The sequence below is a fragment of the Macaca nemestrina genome, chromosome 20 (genome assembly GCF_043159975.1).
Source record: "Macaca nemestrina isolate mMacNem1 chromosome 20, mMacNem.hap1, whole genome shotgun sequence".
NCBI classification, from domain to species: Eukaryota; Metazoa; Chordata; class Mammalia; order Primates; family Cercopithecidae; genus Macaca; species Macaca nemestrina.
The window spans coordinates 66843419-66862399 of NC_092144.1; the positions used below are offsets into that span (position 1 = coordinate 66843419).

General features: G+C 45.5%; 1 protein-coding gene across 5 annotated transcripts in view; it reads left to right on the forward strand.

Annotated features, from left to right (window-relative positions):
* The window catches only part of LOC105488122 (small integral membrane protein 17), a 59972-nt gene that overhangs the window by 30884 nt on the left and 10107 nt on the right, over positions 1–18981 (forward strand). Inside the window, exons 2-5 of one of the 5 annotated variants that reach the window (XM_071088008.1) lie at positions 5681–5740; positions 8188–8254; positions 10347–10554; positions 17327–17595. In XM_071088008.1, the coding sequence (XP_070944109.1) occupies positions 17427–17595 (169 nt within the window). In that variant the 5' untranslated portion in view covers positions 5681–5740; positions 8188–8254; positions 10347–10554; positions 17327–17426. Of the gene's footprint in view, positions 1–5680; positions 5741–8187; positions 8255–8665; positions 8755–10346; positions 10555–13394; positions 14042–17326; positions 17596–18981 lie in introns of those variants that run through there. The other 4 variants (XM_071088009.1, XM_071088010.1, XM_011751903.2 and 1 more) reach the window with 4 other exon arrangements.

Genomic DNA, 18981 nt, shown 5'->3' on the forward strand with positions numbered 1-18981 from the left:
ACAGTAGTAGTGCTCTCTGCTGATTATCAGTTGTGTATATAAAATGTTTCAGTCAGCTTTTGCTGTGTAACAAACCACTCCAAAACTTAGTGACTTAAAATAACAAGCGTTATTAGCTTATGAATGTGGCCATTTGGGCTAAGTTAAATTGGATAGTTCTGGCCTGAGCAGGCCTCATGTGTTCAAATGTGGTCAGCTGTGGGCTGCCTGGTCCAGAATAACTTTGTCCAAGATAACTCCCCTCTCCTCCCTGGGCATCTCATCCTCCAGCAAGCCAGCTGAAGCCAGTGCACATGACTGAGCAGGGATTTGAGAGGATGAGAGAGCATAGAATTATCTTGAGGTGTGTGTGTGTATGCATTGATCCTCAGCTTCACTTTTCTTATACATAGAATAAACCTGGTTACTCTTACCCATTCCATAATAACAATGCCAAATGCCTATCATCTGCATACTATGAGATATGCACTATTGTTATTGGATAGGTTGTGATAAGTAAATTATTATTATTTTTTTTTTGAGATGGAGTTTTGCTCTTGATGCCCAGGCTGGAGTGCAGTGGTGCAGTCTTGGCTCACTGCAACCTCTGTCTCCCAGGTTCAAGCGATTCTCCTGCCTCAGCCTCCCAAGTAGCTGGGATTACAGTAGCCCACCACCATGCTGGCTTTGTTTTTTGTATTTTTAGTAGAGACAGGGTTTTGCCATGTTGGCCAGGCTGTTCTTGAACTTCTGACCTTGGCTGATCCACCCACCTCGGCCTCCCAAAGTGTTGGGATTACAGGTGTGAGCCACCACGCCTGGCCAGTAAATCATATTTTATTGATGCTGAGTTGTTAGTTATTTACATTTTAATATCTCTCACATTGAAATGTGTCTTACAATTGTTCATATCTTTGGCTTTTCTTCTTCTTTCTTTACAAAGTTCTTAACTTCTTTGTTTTATAAGCAATATATTTGAAAGGAAAATCATCACATTCGTGACATATGACAGTCAGGAAGAAAAATTAGGTTGCATCCTGAGGTTGACCAAACATACCAGATTCACCCTGTTTAGTCCTGGTCCCCAAATAATAAAACATTGAGCACTTCCTGTAAGCCGGACTCCTTAGCAATATAGATAGATAGATAGATAGATAGATAGATAGATAGATAGATAGATAGATATATGTGTGTGTAATGTGTGTGTATATATATATGTATCTCTAAGTTTTGCCATGCTGAGATTTGAAGAGACTTCACAAACTTTCTGGATGTGGTAATCATTTAATCATTTAATATTATTACCCCTTTTTTTTTTTATCATGAAAGAACAAATGTAATTTTGGTAAACGTGGTAATCTTGTGATTTTTTTCTTTTAAATACCTTTTGTGTTTTTAACCTGTGAAGACTTTTTACACATATCTATGTGCCCACAGAAAATATCGACATTGTTTTTTGTGTTGTTGGGTTTTCACGTAATTCATGTCAGACTACATCTGTAGTTTTGCAACTTGCTCCCCGCATCCTCCCATGAAATGATGTGTCTTGGAGACCTTTTCATATCCATCCACAACGATCTATTTTGTTCTCTAAAATGAGTGTAATAACAACACCCAACCAACAGGATCTTGGTGAGGACACATTAAGCTCTCAATAAATGTTACTTGATGTGTAGCGATTCTGTCTTTGGAATCATTTTTCTAGCGAGACTGCAGAAAAGCCCTGTGGGCTGGAAGTGGCTAGGAGAACCTGTTTCTCTAAGCAGACTTGGCAGCTCACTGCCCTTGTATGATTTACCCTATACACCCCCAAGTAATTGTATCCTTCTAGGTTTTAAATAACAAGGTGAGTTTTCCCATTTCAATCATACTTCTTCCCCCTGCATCCCCATCTTAAATAAATGGAAAATTTTTTAGTAGTAGTGAAACAAGAAGGTCTTTGGGGACATACTGCTCTGGGTTTAATCCTGGATATGCCATTTCCAAGCTGACCTGCCCGAGGGGATCCAAGGCTCCCAAATGATCACCATTTGGAGACAGTCACATAAACGAGATACATCCACATAGTGTGATTAATTCCCTGCAGTTGTCAAAAAGCATGAAATAGATTCCTCTCCTTGTGGGATGGTCCCTACTGATAGGAATCCCTGCTTGGTGCCACAGAACCCTGCCTTATGGGCCACAGCAGATGTACTAGAGGATAGAACAACAGGTCACCGGCCCATGAAGTGGTCTTATGGCAGAGTCTTGCTCAGCAGGGGTCTACGATCTTGGATGTCTCAACCAGGCAGATCATAGACTGCATCCTGCCAACGGATGAGCACAGTTTGGGTCACTCATTTTCCTTTTAATGAGTTATCAGCATTAAAACATTGAGATAGTTTACATTTACAAACACCGTCTTTCATTTATTCAGCTGTTTCAAAACATTCATAGGCCATCTGGTATGTGCCAAGACATGTTCCAGGTTCTGGAGGCTCAGAGGTAAATTAGAAACACACAGCCCCTACCATCATGGGTCTGTACCATTTTAGAAGCAAGGCAGACAGTAAGCAAAAAGAAATATTCATGACGTAATGAACTCCAGCTTATTTTGAGAAATTGAAATATCAAAACTCACTGGAGCAGCAACTTCATTAGAGGATATAATAGAAAGATAGTGAAGAGCCATATCACAGTGGTTCTCGGTAAACAAAGAGCTCAAAGTCAGAGCCCCAAAGTTCTCTGGCCCTTGAAGAGTTGTGAATATCATCCTGTTAGGCATAGAGGATATGCTTCAGGCATACTGGGTGTCACCTGCAATGTCCAGCACATAGTGAGTGCTTTATAAATGTCTGTCTCTTGAGTGAGTGTGGAAACTGTGCCTTTTCTAGTGACCAGATCATTGGGAAGAATACTTATTCATCCATTCAACAGTTCAAGAGAGGTTTGATTTTGTGAAGGACTCATTCTTGCAGAGGGTGTACAATTAAAAACCCACATAATTCAAGACTAACCCTGACAAAAAGATGATGGGTGTGTCTATTCACCAGCTAAAGCGACACTAAAATAACAGTCACAGTTTACAATGTATGTGATTGGTTGTATTTGGAAGCATGAGAAACTGTAACCATGCTGCATTTCTGTAAATCTACAATAACATCCCTCTTTTGACCCCAGCTTGCAATATAAAAAATAGGGCTTTGCCAATAACTCACATATACTTATATAGTCCTCTCTTCCCCACTCCACTGCTTCTCCCAACACAGAATAACCAACAGCCTGAATCCTGGGCATCTCTTTCTTTGAATTTCCTTTCTGTACTTTCCCCCTCTTCAGAGCTGTTTGGGAAACTTCATGTTAATAATTTCAATCAGGTTGTAGTCAGGCCATGCTGTCCTAAGAACCAAAGCTGTCACTTAAAAATGACTTTGCAGTTCTTGCCCTCATCTGCTTTCATCCCATGCTCTCCACAGCCCAGAGATCTTTGTTTCCAGGCAACAGCAGGGCTTTCCCCAGGCGGATGGGTTCTTTAAAGGAGGGAAAAAAATTTACTTCTGCTAGTCTGTGTACAGCGTCAGCACCACCGAACGCTAATGCTTGAATGATTTAGAACTGCGGACGGCTCATACCAGACAGATTCAGCACCACGGACAGCCCCCAAGGCAACTCGTGATGTGAATGGTTCAGCACCGCAGACAGCCCGAGCCGGGCAGGACAGCCCTGCTGAAAATGGTTCAGCACCACGGACAGCCCTGCTAATATCCATCAGAGCCCCGGATAGCTCAGGCCAGAATGGTTCAGCACCACGGGCAGCCTCCCAGCCTCGCAGGGTAGCGTGTGCCTGGACTATTCCAGCATCAGGGAGAGCCCTGCTGGACTGGTTCTGCAACATGGATAGGAACAAGTGTCATTTCGCCACCACCTGTGCTAGATGTAGGCGCTCTTCTGAGTTGATTCCTGAGCCCACACTGCAACCCTCACCCCTGGAGACTCTAATGGGGCTATTCGGGTAATCCAAGCTCTTCTGGAACTGACCTCAGAAACGCAGTCATCCAGCAGTTAACATGCCCAAAAGGGAACTCTGGATTTTCCCCACAAAATAAACTTGATCCCAGTTAGTGCACTTCAGGGTACTCAGTTGCTCAGGCCCAAAGCCCGGAAGTCTCCCTTGATTCCTCTTGTTCCCTCACACCTCACACTCCAGCCATTAGTGAGTTCGCTCAGCTCTGCCTGTAGAGCAAATCCTGAATCTACCCACTGCTCTCCATCCCCACTGCCACTGCCTTACTCCAGGCCACTGTTGCTTCTCACCTGGTTTACTGCAAGAGCCTCCTAATTGATCATCCTACTTTATTGCCCCTTCTAGTGCATTCCCCACACAGCAGTTTCAGTGACCCCTGGAAAATGTAAAACACAGTCTATCACACCATTCCTCAGTACTTTCCACTACTTTCCAATACACCTACAATAAAATTCAAAGCTCTTCCTGTGGCTTTCACGACTCTGGATGCCTCTCTCTCTCTCTCTCTCTTTTTTTTTTTTTTTTTTTTAGACGGAGTCTCACTCTGTCACCCAGGCTGGAGTACAATGGCGTGATCTCGGCTCAGTGCAACCTCCACCTGCCGGGTTCAAGCGATTCTCCTTCCTCAGGCTCCTGAGTAGCTGGGACTACAGGTGCGCGCCACCACACCCAGCTAATTTTTGTATTTTTAGTGGAGATGGGGTTTCACCATGTTGGCCAGGATGGTCTCGATCTCTTGACCTCGTGATCTGCCCGCCTCAGCCTCCCAAAGTGCTGGGATTACAGGCGTGAGCCACCGCGCCCGGGCGCCTCTCTATCTTACATCCCATTACACTCTCGCTTTCCTGGTCGCACTGGCCACACCACCTCCTTGTTGGTTCCTCAGGGCCTTTGCCGCTGGTGTGCTCTGTCCGTGGTGCTGAGTGCATTCTAGTGTGAATTCAACTATAATTGTCTCCTTTCCACCATATGGTTCTTAGCTCAAAATGTTACCTTTTCTAAAAGACCTTCCCTGACCATCCCCATCTAAACTGGCTTCAAAGTTACTATCACAGTGATTTATTTCACAGAATTTAGTACTTCACAGAATTTAGCACAAACTATATTTCATTTTGCACTTATTGGTTTACTTGACATTGTCTGTTTTCATCATTAGAATGTAAGCCCCATGAGGCCACAGACATCAGTTGCCTTAGCTACCCGGAGCAGCATCTTCACATGGCAGTTGTTTAACAAATATTAGTTGAATGAGTGAATGAATGAGTGGATGAATTCTCAGCCCTGCATTAATTTTTCTTTTCCTGGCTAGTCATGGAGCCCCAGAAAGGTGTCAGCAGCACTCACCTCCTGATAAAATTGTGGTCCAGGGTTTGAGGCCTGTGTTGGGTTCCCCAAGATCACCCTCAGGTTTGATGCTTTCCTGGGAGGAGGACTGAAGAGAGACTCAGCACACAGTCATACGCACGGCTACGATTTACTACAGTGAAAGTACACAAAGCACAATCAACAAAGGGAAAATGCCCATGGGCATAACACATCTGTACTCCACCCCTTGACTTGCCATGAGGCTATGGCAAGACAGAGAATGTGTTATGTTACATGAGGATAATGAAGAATTGGACCCAATAATTCAGTCTACCACACCTAGGTGTGGCATGTAGCTATAATTTATTAATCATGATTTTATTTCCCTTTTAGGTTATGGCACTTGAAACTGGTTTTCCATTCATAGGAGTGCTGTAAAGTTTCCATTTACAGGTACTTCTTAAATGGTTTTAGAAAACAAATTCATTTTAAATACAAATATTAAGTAAATAGGAATGCGGGGATGTTATGTGGAAATGAAAGCAATCATGAAGATATTATTCGTTGCTGCAGAAACAGGGAAAACATTGAAAAAGGATATTGGAGCAGTTGAAGTTTGAGAAACATTAAAGTAAGACATAAAATAGGATTATAGGACTCTCCCTTCATTGTTTTCTTCTGTTTCAGGAAGAAATCACCTCTAAGGGGTCACTCAGTAACATTCCTTTGGGCGAGGCACGATGGCTCATGCCTGTCATCCCAACACTTTGGGTGGCCGAGGCAGGTGGATCACCTGAGGTCAGGAGTTCAAGACCAGCCTGACCAACACGGAGAAAACCTGTCTCTACTAAAAATGCAAAAATTAGCCAGGCATGGTGGCACAAGCCTGTAATCCCAGCTACTCAGGAGGCTGAGGCAGGAGAATCGCTTGAACCCGGGAGACAGAGGTTGCAGTGAGCCGAGATCATACCACTGCACTCCAGCCTGGGCAACAAGAGTGAAACTCCATCTCAAAAAAAAAAAAAAAAAAAATCCTTCCCTCAGAATTCTGGGGTAAGGATTTAACCTCTTTTTCCAAATAGATTTTGGAAAAACTTGAGTCCATTTTGAAATAACCATAATTCATCTGGACTATGAGGGTCATAACTGGAGATTTTTCCCATATTGAGGACGTGCTATTCAATAATTATAATGACAAACCAGTGACATTTACTGAGCACTCAAAACTAGGAGGCATATGTATTAACTTATATGATGTTCACAATAACCCTATGAAGTAGAAAATATTATTGTCCCCATTTTGCAGGTAAGGAAACGGAGACCGAGTTAATTCACTTCCAAAGGTTATACAGCTAGTACATGGTTAGATCTGCATCTGGGTGCCTGGTTCCTAACCTTCTCAAGACTCTGTGACCTGGGGCAGCTCCCCTGGTCTCTTGTACCAAATATCTTGTTATCAAAGGAAATGATGAGGACTGGATGAAATGTCTAATTCTTGACAGTTCATCTCTCTTCTCTGCACACTCTGAACTATCTTTGGAATGGCAGGAAACTCATCTCCTAAACATAGAAATGAAGGAAGTTTCCCCTCCCAATTACATAACCTATCTGAAAACTCCTAGGCAAACCCAATCTCAGCTCTTCCATAATCTTGCTGTGTGTCCTTCACACAACTCATTTAACTCCTTCGTGCCTCAGTTCCCTTCTCTGTAAAATGGGGATAATAATACTTCCACTTTGGGCTGTTGGAATTAAATGAGATAATATTAACAAGAGGCCTTTCCTTATAGTATTTTTTGGATAAACGAGAGTTATTTTTGTTTTTCTGAATGATCAGGGTAATTCAATTTTCTATCCATTTGGAAAAGGAGGTTAAATCCTTACCTCATACCATTCAAAAAAAGTCCAGAAGGTTCAAACAAAATAAATATATAAAATAAGACTGTAAAATATAAGATTATCCAGGAAAATGTGTTTATGAGAGTAGGGTGAGGCCAGGTGAAATGACTCATGCCTGTGATCCAGCACTTTGAAAGACTGAGCCGGAAGATCAGTTGAGGCCAGGAGTTTGAGATCAGCCTGGGCAACATAGTGAGACCCCCTTTCTACAAAAAATTAAAACTTAGCCAGGTGTGGTAGCACATGCTTGCAGTCCCAGCTACACAGGAGGCTGAGGCAAGAGCATCACTTGAGCCCAGGAGTTCAAGACTGCTGTGAGCTATGATCACACTACTGCACTCCAGCCTGGGTGACAGAGTGAGACCCTGTCTCAAAAAGATGGGGTCGGGGGTGGAGGGCGAGAGAGAGAGAGAGAGAGAGAGAGAGAGAGAGAGAGAAGGGATAGAAGGCTGAGGAAGGGCATCTTAAGACGTTAAAAGCAAAAAATATAAAATAAAATAAAAAGGATATCTTGGATTTTTATTAAAATTCAAAACTTCAGGCACTATGTAAACACAATAAAAACATAAGGGAGAGGCCAGGAGAAAATATTTGCCACAGATAGAGTAACAGGCAAACGATTAGTGTGCAGAATATAGAAAGAATACCTATTAATCAGTAAGTAAAAGCTATATAAACAAATAGAGCAATGCGGAGAGGAGACAAACAGGTAATTAGCAGAAGAGAGAATAAACCTGTTCAAAAACATGTGAGTTTACTTCTCACTAGTAATCAGGGGAATATAGCTAAGATTACACAGGCACACCGTTTTCCCCCTACTTATGGCTTTGTCGAAAATTTTAAAAATTTAATGTAGCCTCCATGAGAGCAACTTGGCTGTAGTCACTGCAGTTGCAAATTTGAACAACAACGGTCATTGATAATAATAGCAGCTATTAGGAACTGTTGTAAGAACTGCACGTGTATTACTTATTATTGTTATTATTGTTTTACTTTCACAGAAATCCTGGGACTTGGTAACCATAATTATTCCCACTTTACAGCTTGGGCAACCGAGGCACGGAAATGGTAAGTAACACACCCGAGGACTCACTAGTAACTAATGGCAAAGCCAGCCGCTGCCCCAGGCGGTCAGGCCTCAGGGTCCCCGGGCTGCCACCCCCTGCCCCAGCTCCTTCTCCCTTCCGCCCACCGGGACTCCCGGTTTGCAGACTGGAGAACCACGAGGGGCGTGCGCAAAGCCGCTGGCCTTGGGGCATCTGTCGCAGGGGACCTCGAACATAACGTATGTGCCCATCAGCTGGGGATGGACCAGCTCGGTACCACACCCCCCTGCAACCACGCCGCGGGTACACGGCCTCTGCGGCCCCTCCGCTGCCTTCCCCACGCCCCTCCAGGTGCAGGCTTCCCGGGGGTGGAGGAGGGGAGGAGGCCGCCCACGCTCCCCAATTCCCCCACCTCCCACCTCCCACTTCCCCCCCCCCCCACCCCGCAGCCTCCGCGTCTGCGCAGCCGCAGTCAGTGCGGCGCCAGCTCTGCAGAGCCCAGACAGGGTCTGGTTGGGGAGGGTGAGTCCTTCGAGGGACCCCCGCGGGCGGGAAGGAGGCGGAGAAAAGGGGCTGGGGGCTCGGGCGGCGATCCGGGGAGGCGCGCGCGCGAGTGTGGATGCGCAGAGTGTGTGTGTGCATGGGTGGGGGTGAAGGGCAGAGCCGCTCCAGGGATGGGGTCCGGGGAGGGGGGCGTCTCCAAGCCGGTCCGGTGGGAGAGGGCCGGGGTCTGTCGGGGTTGCGTCTGTTTCTCCACAGCGGCGGTCTGTGTCCTGGTTTGGGGTTGCAGGTGAATTCCAGCCTCCGCGTCAGGAGGGGAGCCCGGACCTGCACTGAGAGTGCATTGATGGTCTGTGTACCCTCGTGGGGCGGCGCGGGCACGTGCGCTCGTCTCGCGGGGACCCCATGTCGATGTTCGCTCCCCCCTGGGTGTCAGTGCACCTGCCCGCGTGTGCACCTGTGCGTGTTCGCGTCGTGTGTCCGCCTGGGTCCCCGTGGACCACCCTGCAACGGTGGGAGCGCAGGCTCTCAGCAAACAGGTGCTGCAGCCCCGCCCCCACTCTTCTGAGCTGTGTGGCTTTGATCAAGGGACTTCCCTGTCTGTCAAATGGAAACATAATAGTGTCTGTAGCGAGAAGCATGGCGAGCTTTATGTGAGAAAAGGGATTCGCAGTGTTCAGAAGGACTGGGCACAAGGAGAGTCCCGGGCTCCAGGAAACACTGCCGAGATAGTTATTGCTTTTATTGTGGTTGCTGGTTGTCGTTGTTGTGACTGCGTCTCCATCCTCTCAGGGGATGACTTGTTTGCTATTTCACGAAGAACACTGAGGCTGTGGAGTGTGAATCCCCTCCCCGCCCACCATACCTCTGTCTCATCCCCTTTCCTTCTTCCTCCTCCATTCACTGCAGATCCAGCTTCTCCTGACCTTGACCTGATGGCTCTTGTCTCTCCCATCTGTCACCCCGCTTGCCTGCATTTTCTCCTTTTCCACGCCGTCCCCTCCCCTCAACCTAGATCCGTGATTAATTATGTCTCACATTAATGATGGTACTCCGTAACCCTCTTTCCCATGAACGTCCCGTAGGAATTTTCTTCCCCTGAAAAATATCTAGGCAGCCTCCTCTCCTCACTCCCAACAGACTCCCCAACCCACACCGAGGTTGCAAATGGGCAACCCCAGGGTCTAATTCAGCCCCACAACTTACGCTGTTTGACTACAGGTGTCTTCCTGTTAAACACTGGAAATAATTATTGACATCATGAAATGTAGAAAATGCCATCTGAAAATACAGATTTCCAGTCTTCTTTTGAGAAATCACAGGATGGGCGACATCAGTCCCAAGCGTTTGCTCTGCAAACATTAGCTGAGTTGCACGGTGCTGCTTCTTCAGACAGGAGACCTGATTTCTCTTTTGCTGCACTCCCCCACGGCCCCCGTCGTCTCTTCCCATGCCATGCATCCGCTGCCGTTTGTTCATGGGCACCTTACAATAGGGAAATATTTCTCTGGACCTATATTTAATTTTTATGTGTAGAAAACTCACAGTAAAAGAGTACTCTTGATTGATTCATTGATTGGTTCTTTGAGACAGAGTCTTGCTCTGTCACCCAGGCTGGAGTGCAGCGGCACGATCCTAGCTCTTTGAAGCCTTGAACTCCCAGGCTCGAAGGATCCTCCCAGTAACTGAGACTACAGGCTCGTGACACCACACCTGGCTGATTTTTAAAAACTGTTGTAAAGACTGCGTCTCAGGCTGGCCTCACACTCCTGGACTCAAGCAACCCTTCCACCTTGGTCTCCCAAAGTGCTGGAATTACAGGTGTGAGCCACCTTGCCTGCTGATTCATTTATTAATTCGTGTCATTTCCTGTCCTATTTGTGTTACCTGCCGAGCCTTGGAGGCATGTGAGTTCCAATCATTGCTGCTGGGGTTTCTGTCTGCTGGAATGCTGGGTCTGTGCTCGGTTTGGTCCTGCCTGCTTGCTTACCTTTCTCCTCCAGGAGAATGTGAGCTGTTAAGGATGTCAAATTCATCTTCACATACCCAATACTCAGCACAGGTTTGGCCCGAAGTTCTGGCTGAGAAATGGTTGGGAAAAGTTGTATTCATTCAAGCACTCATGGGTGGCAGATACTCCCATGAGAGATGAAGGGGAAGCTCTGGCCTGACAGGTAGGGGACTTTCTAGAAGCCTGTGCAAGGAGGTCAGGCTGAGGCCGGGATAGAGGAACACCTTTTTGTTCCTCCATTCACCAGGTACTTACACTATGAATTAAATCGTGTCTATCTAGGTGGAGACAGCAGCTCTATGAGGCAGCTGTCACTGTTATCACCTCCCCATTTTACAGATAAGCAAACTGAATTTTGGAGAGGTTAAAGTGACCTGCCCCAGGCCACATGGGAAATATGTGGCGAAACCGAAATTCACACCTGTGTGGTCATCTCCATCCCTGGCTCGTAACTACTCAGCCATGCAGGCAGCAGTTAGCATTTTATTAACTGCTGTCATTCTTTCCCCACTGTCCTGAGTATTTTATCCGTTTAGCAACACCTGTACTAGCAAACACTTACCTACTATTTTTTAAATTACCTCTTTTTTCTTCTAACATTATTATTATTATTATTATTATTATTATTATTATTGAGACAGAGTTTCACTCTTGTTGACCAGGCTGCAGTGAAATGGTGCAATCTTTGCTCACTGCAACCTTCGCCTCCCGGGATCAAGTGATTCTCCTGCCTCAGCCTCCCGAGTAGCTGGGATTACAGGTGTGTGCCACCATTCCCAGTTAATTTTTGAATTTTTAGTAGAGATGGGGTTTCACCATGTGGGCCAGGCTAGTTCGAACTCCTGACCTCAGCTGATCCACTCGCCTTGGCCTCCCAAAGTGTTGGGATTACAAGAGTGAGTCACTGTGCCCGGCCACAATTTTATGTTAGTACCTGTGACAGGCAGAATGCTAGCTCCCTACAGATGTCCAAGTGCTAATCCCCGGAATCTGAATGTGTGGGATTACCTGGCAAGGAAGAATTAAGGCTGCAGATGAGATTAAGGTCAGCTCGCTTGGAGATGGAGAGAAGATCCTGGATTGTCTGAGTGGGCCCAAGGTAATCACAAGGCTCCTTAAAAATGGAAGAGGCACTGGGCATGGTGGTGGGCGACTGTAGTTCCAGCTACTCTGGAGGCTGAAGCAGAAGGATTGTATGAGCTCAGGAGGTTGAGGCTGCAGTGAGCTATGTTCATGTCACTGCACTCCAGCCTGGGCAACAGAGCAAGACCTTATCTCTAAAAACAATCAAAGAAACAAAACAAAACAAAAAAACAAGGACGAAAGATGCAGGAGAGTCAGGGTCAGAGGATTGCAATGGGAGAGTCAAATGGCCACTGCTGGCCTTGAAGGTAGAGGACGGGCCATGGACTGAAGGAAGCAGGTGGTCTCTGTATCTGGACGAGACACAAAACGATTTCCCCCAGAGCCTCCAGAAGGAACCGCCCAGCCCACACCTTTGTTTTATCCCAGTGAGACTCACTTCAGACCTCTGACCTATAGAACCCTAAGAACCATGTGAGCTGCTGTAAGCCAGCGAGTCGGTGGTCCTTTGTCAGAGCAGCCGTAGGAAACTCACGCAACACCCACAGGGCTCTTTAGGTCACAGCTTCATAAAAGACCTGCAGTGGTGCTGATGGTGCCGCTGAGCTGGGTCTAAACAACACAACAAAGTTCGTGCAGGATGCAGCTCCCAAAGCCAACCTGCGTAAACACTGAGATACTGAAACACACATATAACCACAAATCACGTGACATACAGTTTCAGCAATTTTTATTTTCTTTCAGTTTTTAAGTGAGATCTAAAAAAAGACAGAGTGATGTGCACAAAGTGTACAGTGGGGCGAAGGTACAGCTCAATAAATTGGTGCACAAGTAAATCCCCTGGTGACCACCACTCAGCAAGACAGAGGGCATTTCCAGCAGCCCCCGAAAGCTCCTCATAGCCTTTCTCACATCTGCCAGCCCGGCACCACCACTGCTCTGACTCCACTGAGACCAATCCATTTTGACCTGTTCCAGACGTTTTGTATCTCAGTCAAATCACATGTATGTGCTCTCTGTATCTGGCTTTTTTCACTCAGTCACATACATACATATACGCATGATGTACTTACATGTTTATAATATAAATATATTTATACTTTTATACTTATAACATACATGTATTGTATTTATGGTATGATATATTTATAACTCTATATTTATATTATGAAATTGTTTCTATAACTATATTTATATTATATTTATAATATTCATGTTATATTTATAACATTATATTTACATGTAAATTATATAAATGTACATAAACATATTTGAAAATTTATATTTATAATATAAATATATTTATTTTTTATATTTATAATACAAATATATTTATTTTTTATATTTATAATACAAATATATTTATTTTTTATATTTATAATACAAATATATTTATTTTTTATATTTATAATACAAATATATTTATTTTTATATTTATAAGTATATATTTATATAAAATAATTATATACTAAAATATATTTGCTTATTTAAATATATATATTCTATTCACCCATGTTGCCACCTGTGTCCTTTTGTTGGCCCCTCTCATTACTGAGCTGTACTCCCCTGAATGCATAAACTGCAATTTATGTCTGCATTATCCTGTTGATAAACACCTGGTTTTTTAGCATTTTCATTATGCCTATGAGTGCTTCTGGCTATGCATGTAAACCACTGCGTTCTTATGAATGGTTATGAATACAGCAGACATCAACATTCACGCACACACGTGTGTGTGGACACGGGTTCTCATTGCTCCTGGCTAAGTGTCGGGGGGTTTAATCACCAGGTCCTGGGGTGCTCAGCTTTCCTAGATGTTGCCAAATAGTTTTCCAAAGTGATTGAGCCGACAGACACGTCCACCAGCAGGCCTGAGTCAACCTGCTTTAAAACTCTACCTCAGTGGGTTTCAAAGGCAAACTTTGGATCACTGTTGCAAAGGGAAAGCCAGTATCACTTTTAATGTTTATTTCTTACTGAGGGGAAGCTCTGTGCTGGCTGCTTTGCCTGCCTGGCCTGAAGCTGCTCTTGCTTTGTTAGAAAGGAAGCTCAGCGAGAGAGATGCTAAAAGCATAGGGACACCCAACAGAGACTTTCTCTTTGAGGTAATGCGGAGGATCACAGGGGCTGATGCAGGAGATGCTTTTTCTCCCTGGAATTCAGTGTCAGAGATCCCTGGCTGTGCCTGAAATCTCCACCTGGACTGTCTAGGAGGTGAGAGCATGCAGGGACGTGGTGCCCACTCCTGGGCATTGAGAATCTCATAACTAGAGGGGTCTTGAGGAGGTTGAAGCTGGTGGCAGGGGAGCGGGGAGCAGGATCCATGGGCGAAGGGCTGAGTGGACCCCCAGGAGGCAGGGTGATGAACACGGTGGAGGTCACTCTATCCAGGGGAACAAAAACGCAGACTGGGACGGACCCTGGGCATCAGGCAGGAGGGCAGAGTATTTTCTGAGGCAAGAGGAAGTGGACTTGGCCAAAGATTGGATGTGGCAGGGGAGGCGGAGGCAAGTCGAAGATGAGTCCTGTAGAGATTGTTGGGGAGGACGGTGGAGTCCTGGCCAAGAGTGGGGGACCCAGGAGGAGGGAGTGCTGTGAGTGGGGCAGTGGGCAGAGGGGTCTGGGGAAATGATGAGCTTGAATTTGGGTTCTAGGGAAATGTGAGACACCCCGCTGCAGGAAGGAGACAGAACTGCTGATTGGTAATGCAGAAAAAGAAAGACATTCTGCATATATATACACATATAAACATATGTATTTTCTATTATGAAAACATTTCAAACATACTGTTCAGTGTGAGGATAGTACTGTGAACCACCGTCTACCAACTCCCCAGATTCAGCATTTCTCATTTTCTTGTGTGCTCTTTCTTTGTGGGAGTTTGTTTTTTGTTTGTTTTTGTTTTTTTCTGTAAGTTCTGGGATACATGTGCAGAATGTGCAGGTTTGTTCAATAGGTACACATGTGCCATGGTGGTTTGCTGCACCTATCAACCTGTCATCTAGGTTTAAGCCCTGCATGCATTAGCTATTTGTCCTAATGCTCTCCCTCCCCTTCCCCCACCCCCCGACAGGCCCCGGTGTGTGATGTTCCCCTCCCTGTGTCCATGTGTTCTCACTGTTCAACTCCCACTTACGAGTGAGAACATGCAGTGTTTGGTTTTCTGTTCCTGTGTTAGTTCGCTGAGAATGATGGCTTTCAGGTTCATCCATGTCCCTGCAAAGGACATGAACTCATTCTTTTTATGGCTGCATATGGGAGTATTTTAAAGCAAATCTCAGCCATCAGGTCAATTCACCCCTACGTACTACAAAAGCACCTCTAAAAGCTAAGGTGGACCTCTCCCTATCTATCCGTAAAGCCATTCCCATACTCAACAAAAGTCATTGATAATACCTTGGGGTAGTCAAATACCCAGTCCATAATCACATTAATTTGGTTTTCTTTAAAAAAGTTTTCTTTTCACAGAAGATTTAGTTTTTTAATCTGAGACCAAACATCATAGTCCCTACATGGTTTTGGTTGTTGAGTCACAAACTTCTTGATCTACAGTGTCTGCCCCGTGATTTTAAAATTTGACAGAACAATTTCTATTTACATAAGCCTAAGCAAAGAGAAAAAGGCTCACAAAGCTTTCCATTCACTCCAAGATAATTTACTTTTTTTAAAAGTTATTATTCACAAGGATAGTCTTTGGGTTACACATACAAAATTGATGATACAATTTCCTAAAACAAAATCATAAACCAGCTTTAGAGTTTTAAGGCAAAGGGTTACATAATTATAAGTCCTTAGAGTTTAGATAGCTTCTTGCAAACAGCCACCTGAATTTCAGGTTGATCAACTATATAGAATACGGATATTAAATAATAGTTCATTTAAAATTAGACTTTTGAGGCTGGGCACAGTGGCTCATATCGGCAAATCCCAGCACACTGGGAGGCCCAGGTGGGGAGATCACTTGAGGTCAGGAGTTTGAGACCAGCTTGGCTAGCGTGGTGAAGCCTCACCTGTACTGAAAATGCAAAAATTAGCTGTGCATGGTGGTGCATGCCTGTAATCCCAGCTACTCAGGAGGCTGAGGCAGGAGAATCCATGGAACCTGGGGGGCAGAGGTTGCAGTGAGCCGAGATCCTGTCACAGCACTGCAGTCTGGGAAACAGCGAAACCCTGTCTCAAAAATTAAATTAAATTAAATTAAATTAAATTAAATTAAAAAATAAAATAAGACTTTTAACCCCCATATGGTGAATGCATCATTTTTTATGACAACCAAGGAGAAATTTGGGGCCATGGGGGGCTGGTGCGAAGACTAGGGCTCTTCTGTCTATAGCCAGAGGGATTCCAGGGGCAACTCTCTCTAAAAACCCCCCATATGCTTTGAGATGTGGACTCTGTGAATGTATGTGAGTGTGTGTGAGTAGAAGTGTGTGTGTATGTGTGAATGTGTATGTGTATGTGTTAGTGTGTGTGAGTGTATGAGTGTGTATGTGTGTGAGTTTAAGCATGTGTATATGTGACTGTGTATGTGTATGCGTGTATGTGTATGTGAGGGCATATGTGTGTGTGATTGTGAATGCATGTGTGAGTGTGTGTCTGTGAATGTGTGTATATGTGTGTGTGTGTTAGTGTGTGTGTTAGAGTGAGTTTGAGTCTGTGTATATGTGACTGTGTGTATGTGTGTGCTTGTATATGTATGTGAGGCATATGTGTGTGTGATTGTGAATGCATATGCGCGTGTGTGTCTGTGAATGTGTGTAAGTGTATGAGTGTGTGTGAGAGAGTTTGAGCGTGTGTATATGTGACTATGTATGTGTATATGTATGTGAGGTGTGAGTGTGTGAATGTGTATGAGTGTGTGTATATGTGTGTATGTGACTGTGTATGTGTGTATATGTGTGAATGTGTGTATGATTGTGTATATGTATGTTAGTGTATCGTGTGTGTGTATGTGAGTGTAAGTGTGGGTGTATCGTGTGTGTGTATGTGAGTGTAAGTGTGGGTATGAGTGTGTGTGCCTATGTGACTATGTGTGTCTAGGTGCATGTGTGGCTGTGTGTATATGAGTATGTGAGTGTGTATGTGTGTGTGAATGTGTGTGTGTGTGAATGTGAGTGTGTATGAGTGTTTGTGTTAGTGTGAGTGTGTGAATGTGTATGTGTGTGTTCGTATGAGTGTATGTGACTATGTCTGTGTGTGTGTATGTGTGGATGTGTTTATGTTTGTATGTATATGTGAGTATGTGAGTGTGTGTGTCTGTGTGTACCTGCCCATGACAAACATTCCCTTTCCAGCTTTGTCTCCAGAGTGCTCTCTACCGTTTGACCTGCTGCGTGCTTTATTTGTTCCCTGCCTGTCTCTTTGTCTCCCTACTAGAATGTAAGCCCCAGGAGGTCAGGAATCTCCACTTGATTGCTGCTGTATTTCTAATGCTTAGAATCGTGCCTAGCCCCTGCTGGCCCTCCGTAACGATTCACTGAATGATGAAATGTTCGTCAGTCCTCAGATTCTGAACCCTGTGCCTGGGGAACCAGAGAGGACCCTGGAGCGGGAGGAGAAAGAGAAGCTTGTCTCAGAAGCTTCACCTCCTCCTGGGGCGATGCAGAGTCTCAGTCCTGAGCAGACGCGGGGGCTGCTGGAGCCCGAGAGGACCAAGACGCTGCTGCCTCGGGAGAGCCGGGCCTGGGAGAAGCCTCCCCATCCCACCTGCACCAAGGACTGGGAGGCTGTGGAGGTTGGGGCCTCCAGCCATGACAGTGATGAGAAAGGTGAGAGGCACGGGTCCTTTGGGAGGTGAGTGGGCGGAGGGGAAGGAATCGGCAGAGCCCAGGGAAAGACTAAACATTCACTCCTTCACTCATGCATTCGACAGCTATTCGTGGAGCACTGTGTCAGTCAGCTTTTGCCGTGTAACAAGTCATCCCCAAGCTTAGGGGCTTAAAGCAACAATCATGTATCGGCTCATGATTCTGTGGGTCAGAAGTTTGACCTGCCTTCAGGGGACGCTTTTCCTGCCTGTGCTTGTCTGTCTGTGCAGCCTCAGAGAGCTGGTGAGGCCACTGGCCGATCTCAGACGGCTTTACTCCCATGTCTGCTGGTGCTGGCTGTTGGCTGGCTTGGTGGTGCTGAGGACAGGTCATGTGTCTCCAGCAGGATTTTTCAGGGTTATCCTCATGGGGGTGCTTGCAGGGTTCTCAGGGAGGGCAAGAAAGGGAATACCCCAATTTTTAAGCACTGGAAGATTTGAAGGGGAAAAACACATGATCTCATTTGCATTTCAAAAATATTCCTGTAACTCAGTGGATTTCAACTGGGCGTGGTCTTCTACCCCACCCCTCCTCCCCAGGCGATTTTTGGCAGTGTCTGGAAACGTTTAGGGTTATCCTAACTGTGGAGATGCTGCTGTTATCTGGGAGAAGCCAGTAGTGATGCTGATAAACGTCCTACCATGCACAGGACGGGCCCTCCCCCCACACAAAGCATGGTGCAGCTCCAAATGCCGATAGTGCCAAGTTTGAGAAACCCTGAGTCTCACTGCACGTGACAATGGATTGTAGGGCTAGGAAGTCAAGAATGGAAGGTGGGAGGCCAGTTAGGAGACTCCTGCAACTGTCCAAGAGAGAGCTGGGGTAAGTGGAGAGATTTGGGACACCTTTGGGAGGAGGAATCAGTTCTTGCTAATGGATGTGGGGAAGAGGGGGAAAAGAGAGATATCACGATGACTTTTAGGGTTTGGGCCCAAACAGATGGATAAAGGGTAGTGCCATTTGCTGATATCTCAGTGGCACCCCATAGCAGAAAGGGGCTGAGCCTTATATCGCCTACAAGGCACTGTCTTTTTCCTCAGGGGGATAAGCAGGCCTGGGACAGAAGGCGTGGATAACAGAGGCCAGCTCTGCTAGTGAGGCTTGGCGCTCCTGGCTGGGGCTCAGGTGCAAGAGTGGAAAATGCCAGGATTTGCCCAGTCTATTCAGCTTAGGGATGAGAAGGATGCTAAGGTTCTGACTGTGGGGACATGTCTCCACTAGTGTCTGTTCTTTGGAAGCTGGGGAAGCCTCCATCATCCTGGTTTACTTCTGTGGCTTTTTCTTCTGCTCCTTCACTCAGTTTCTGCCTATAGAGAAGGAACTCTTACTTACTGGACAGGTAAGGAA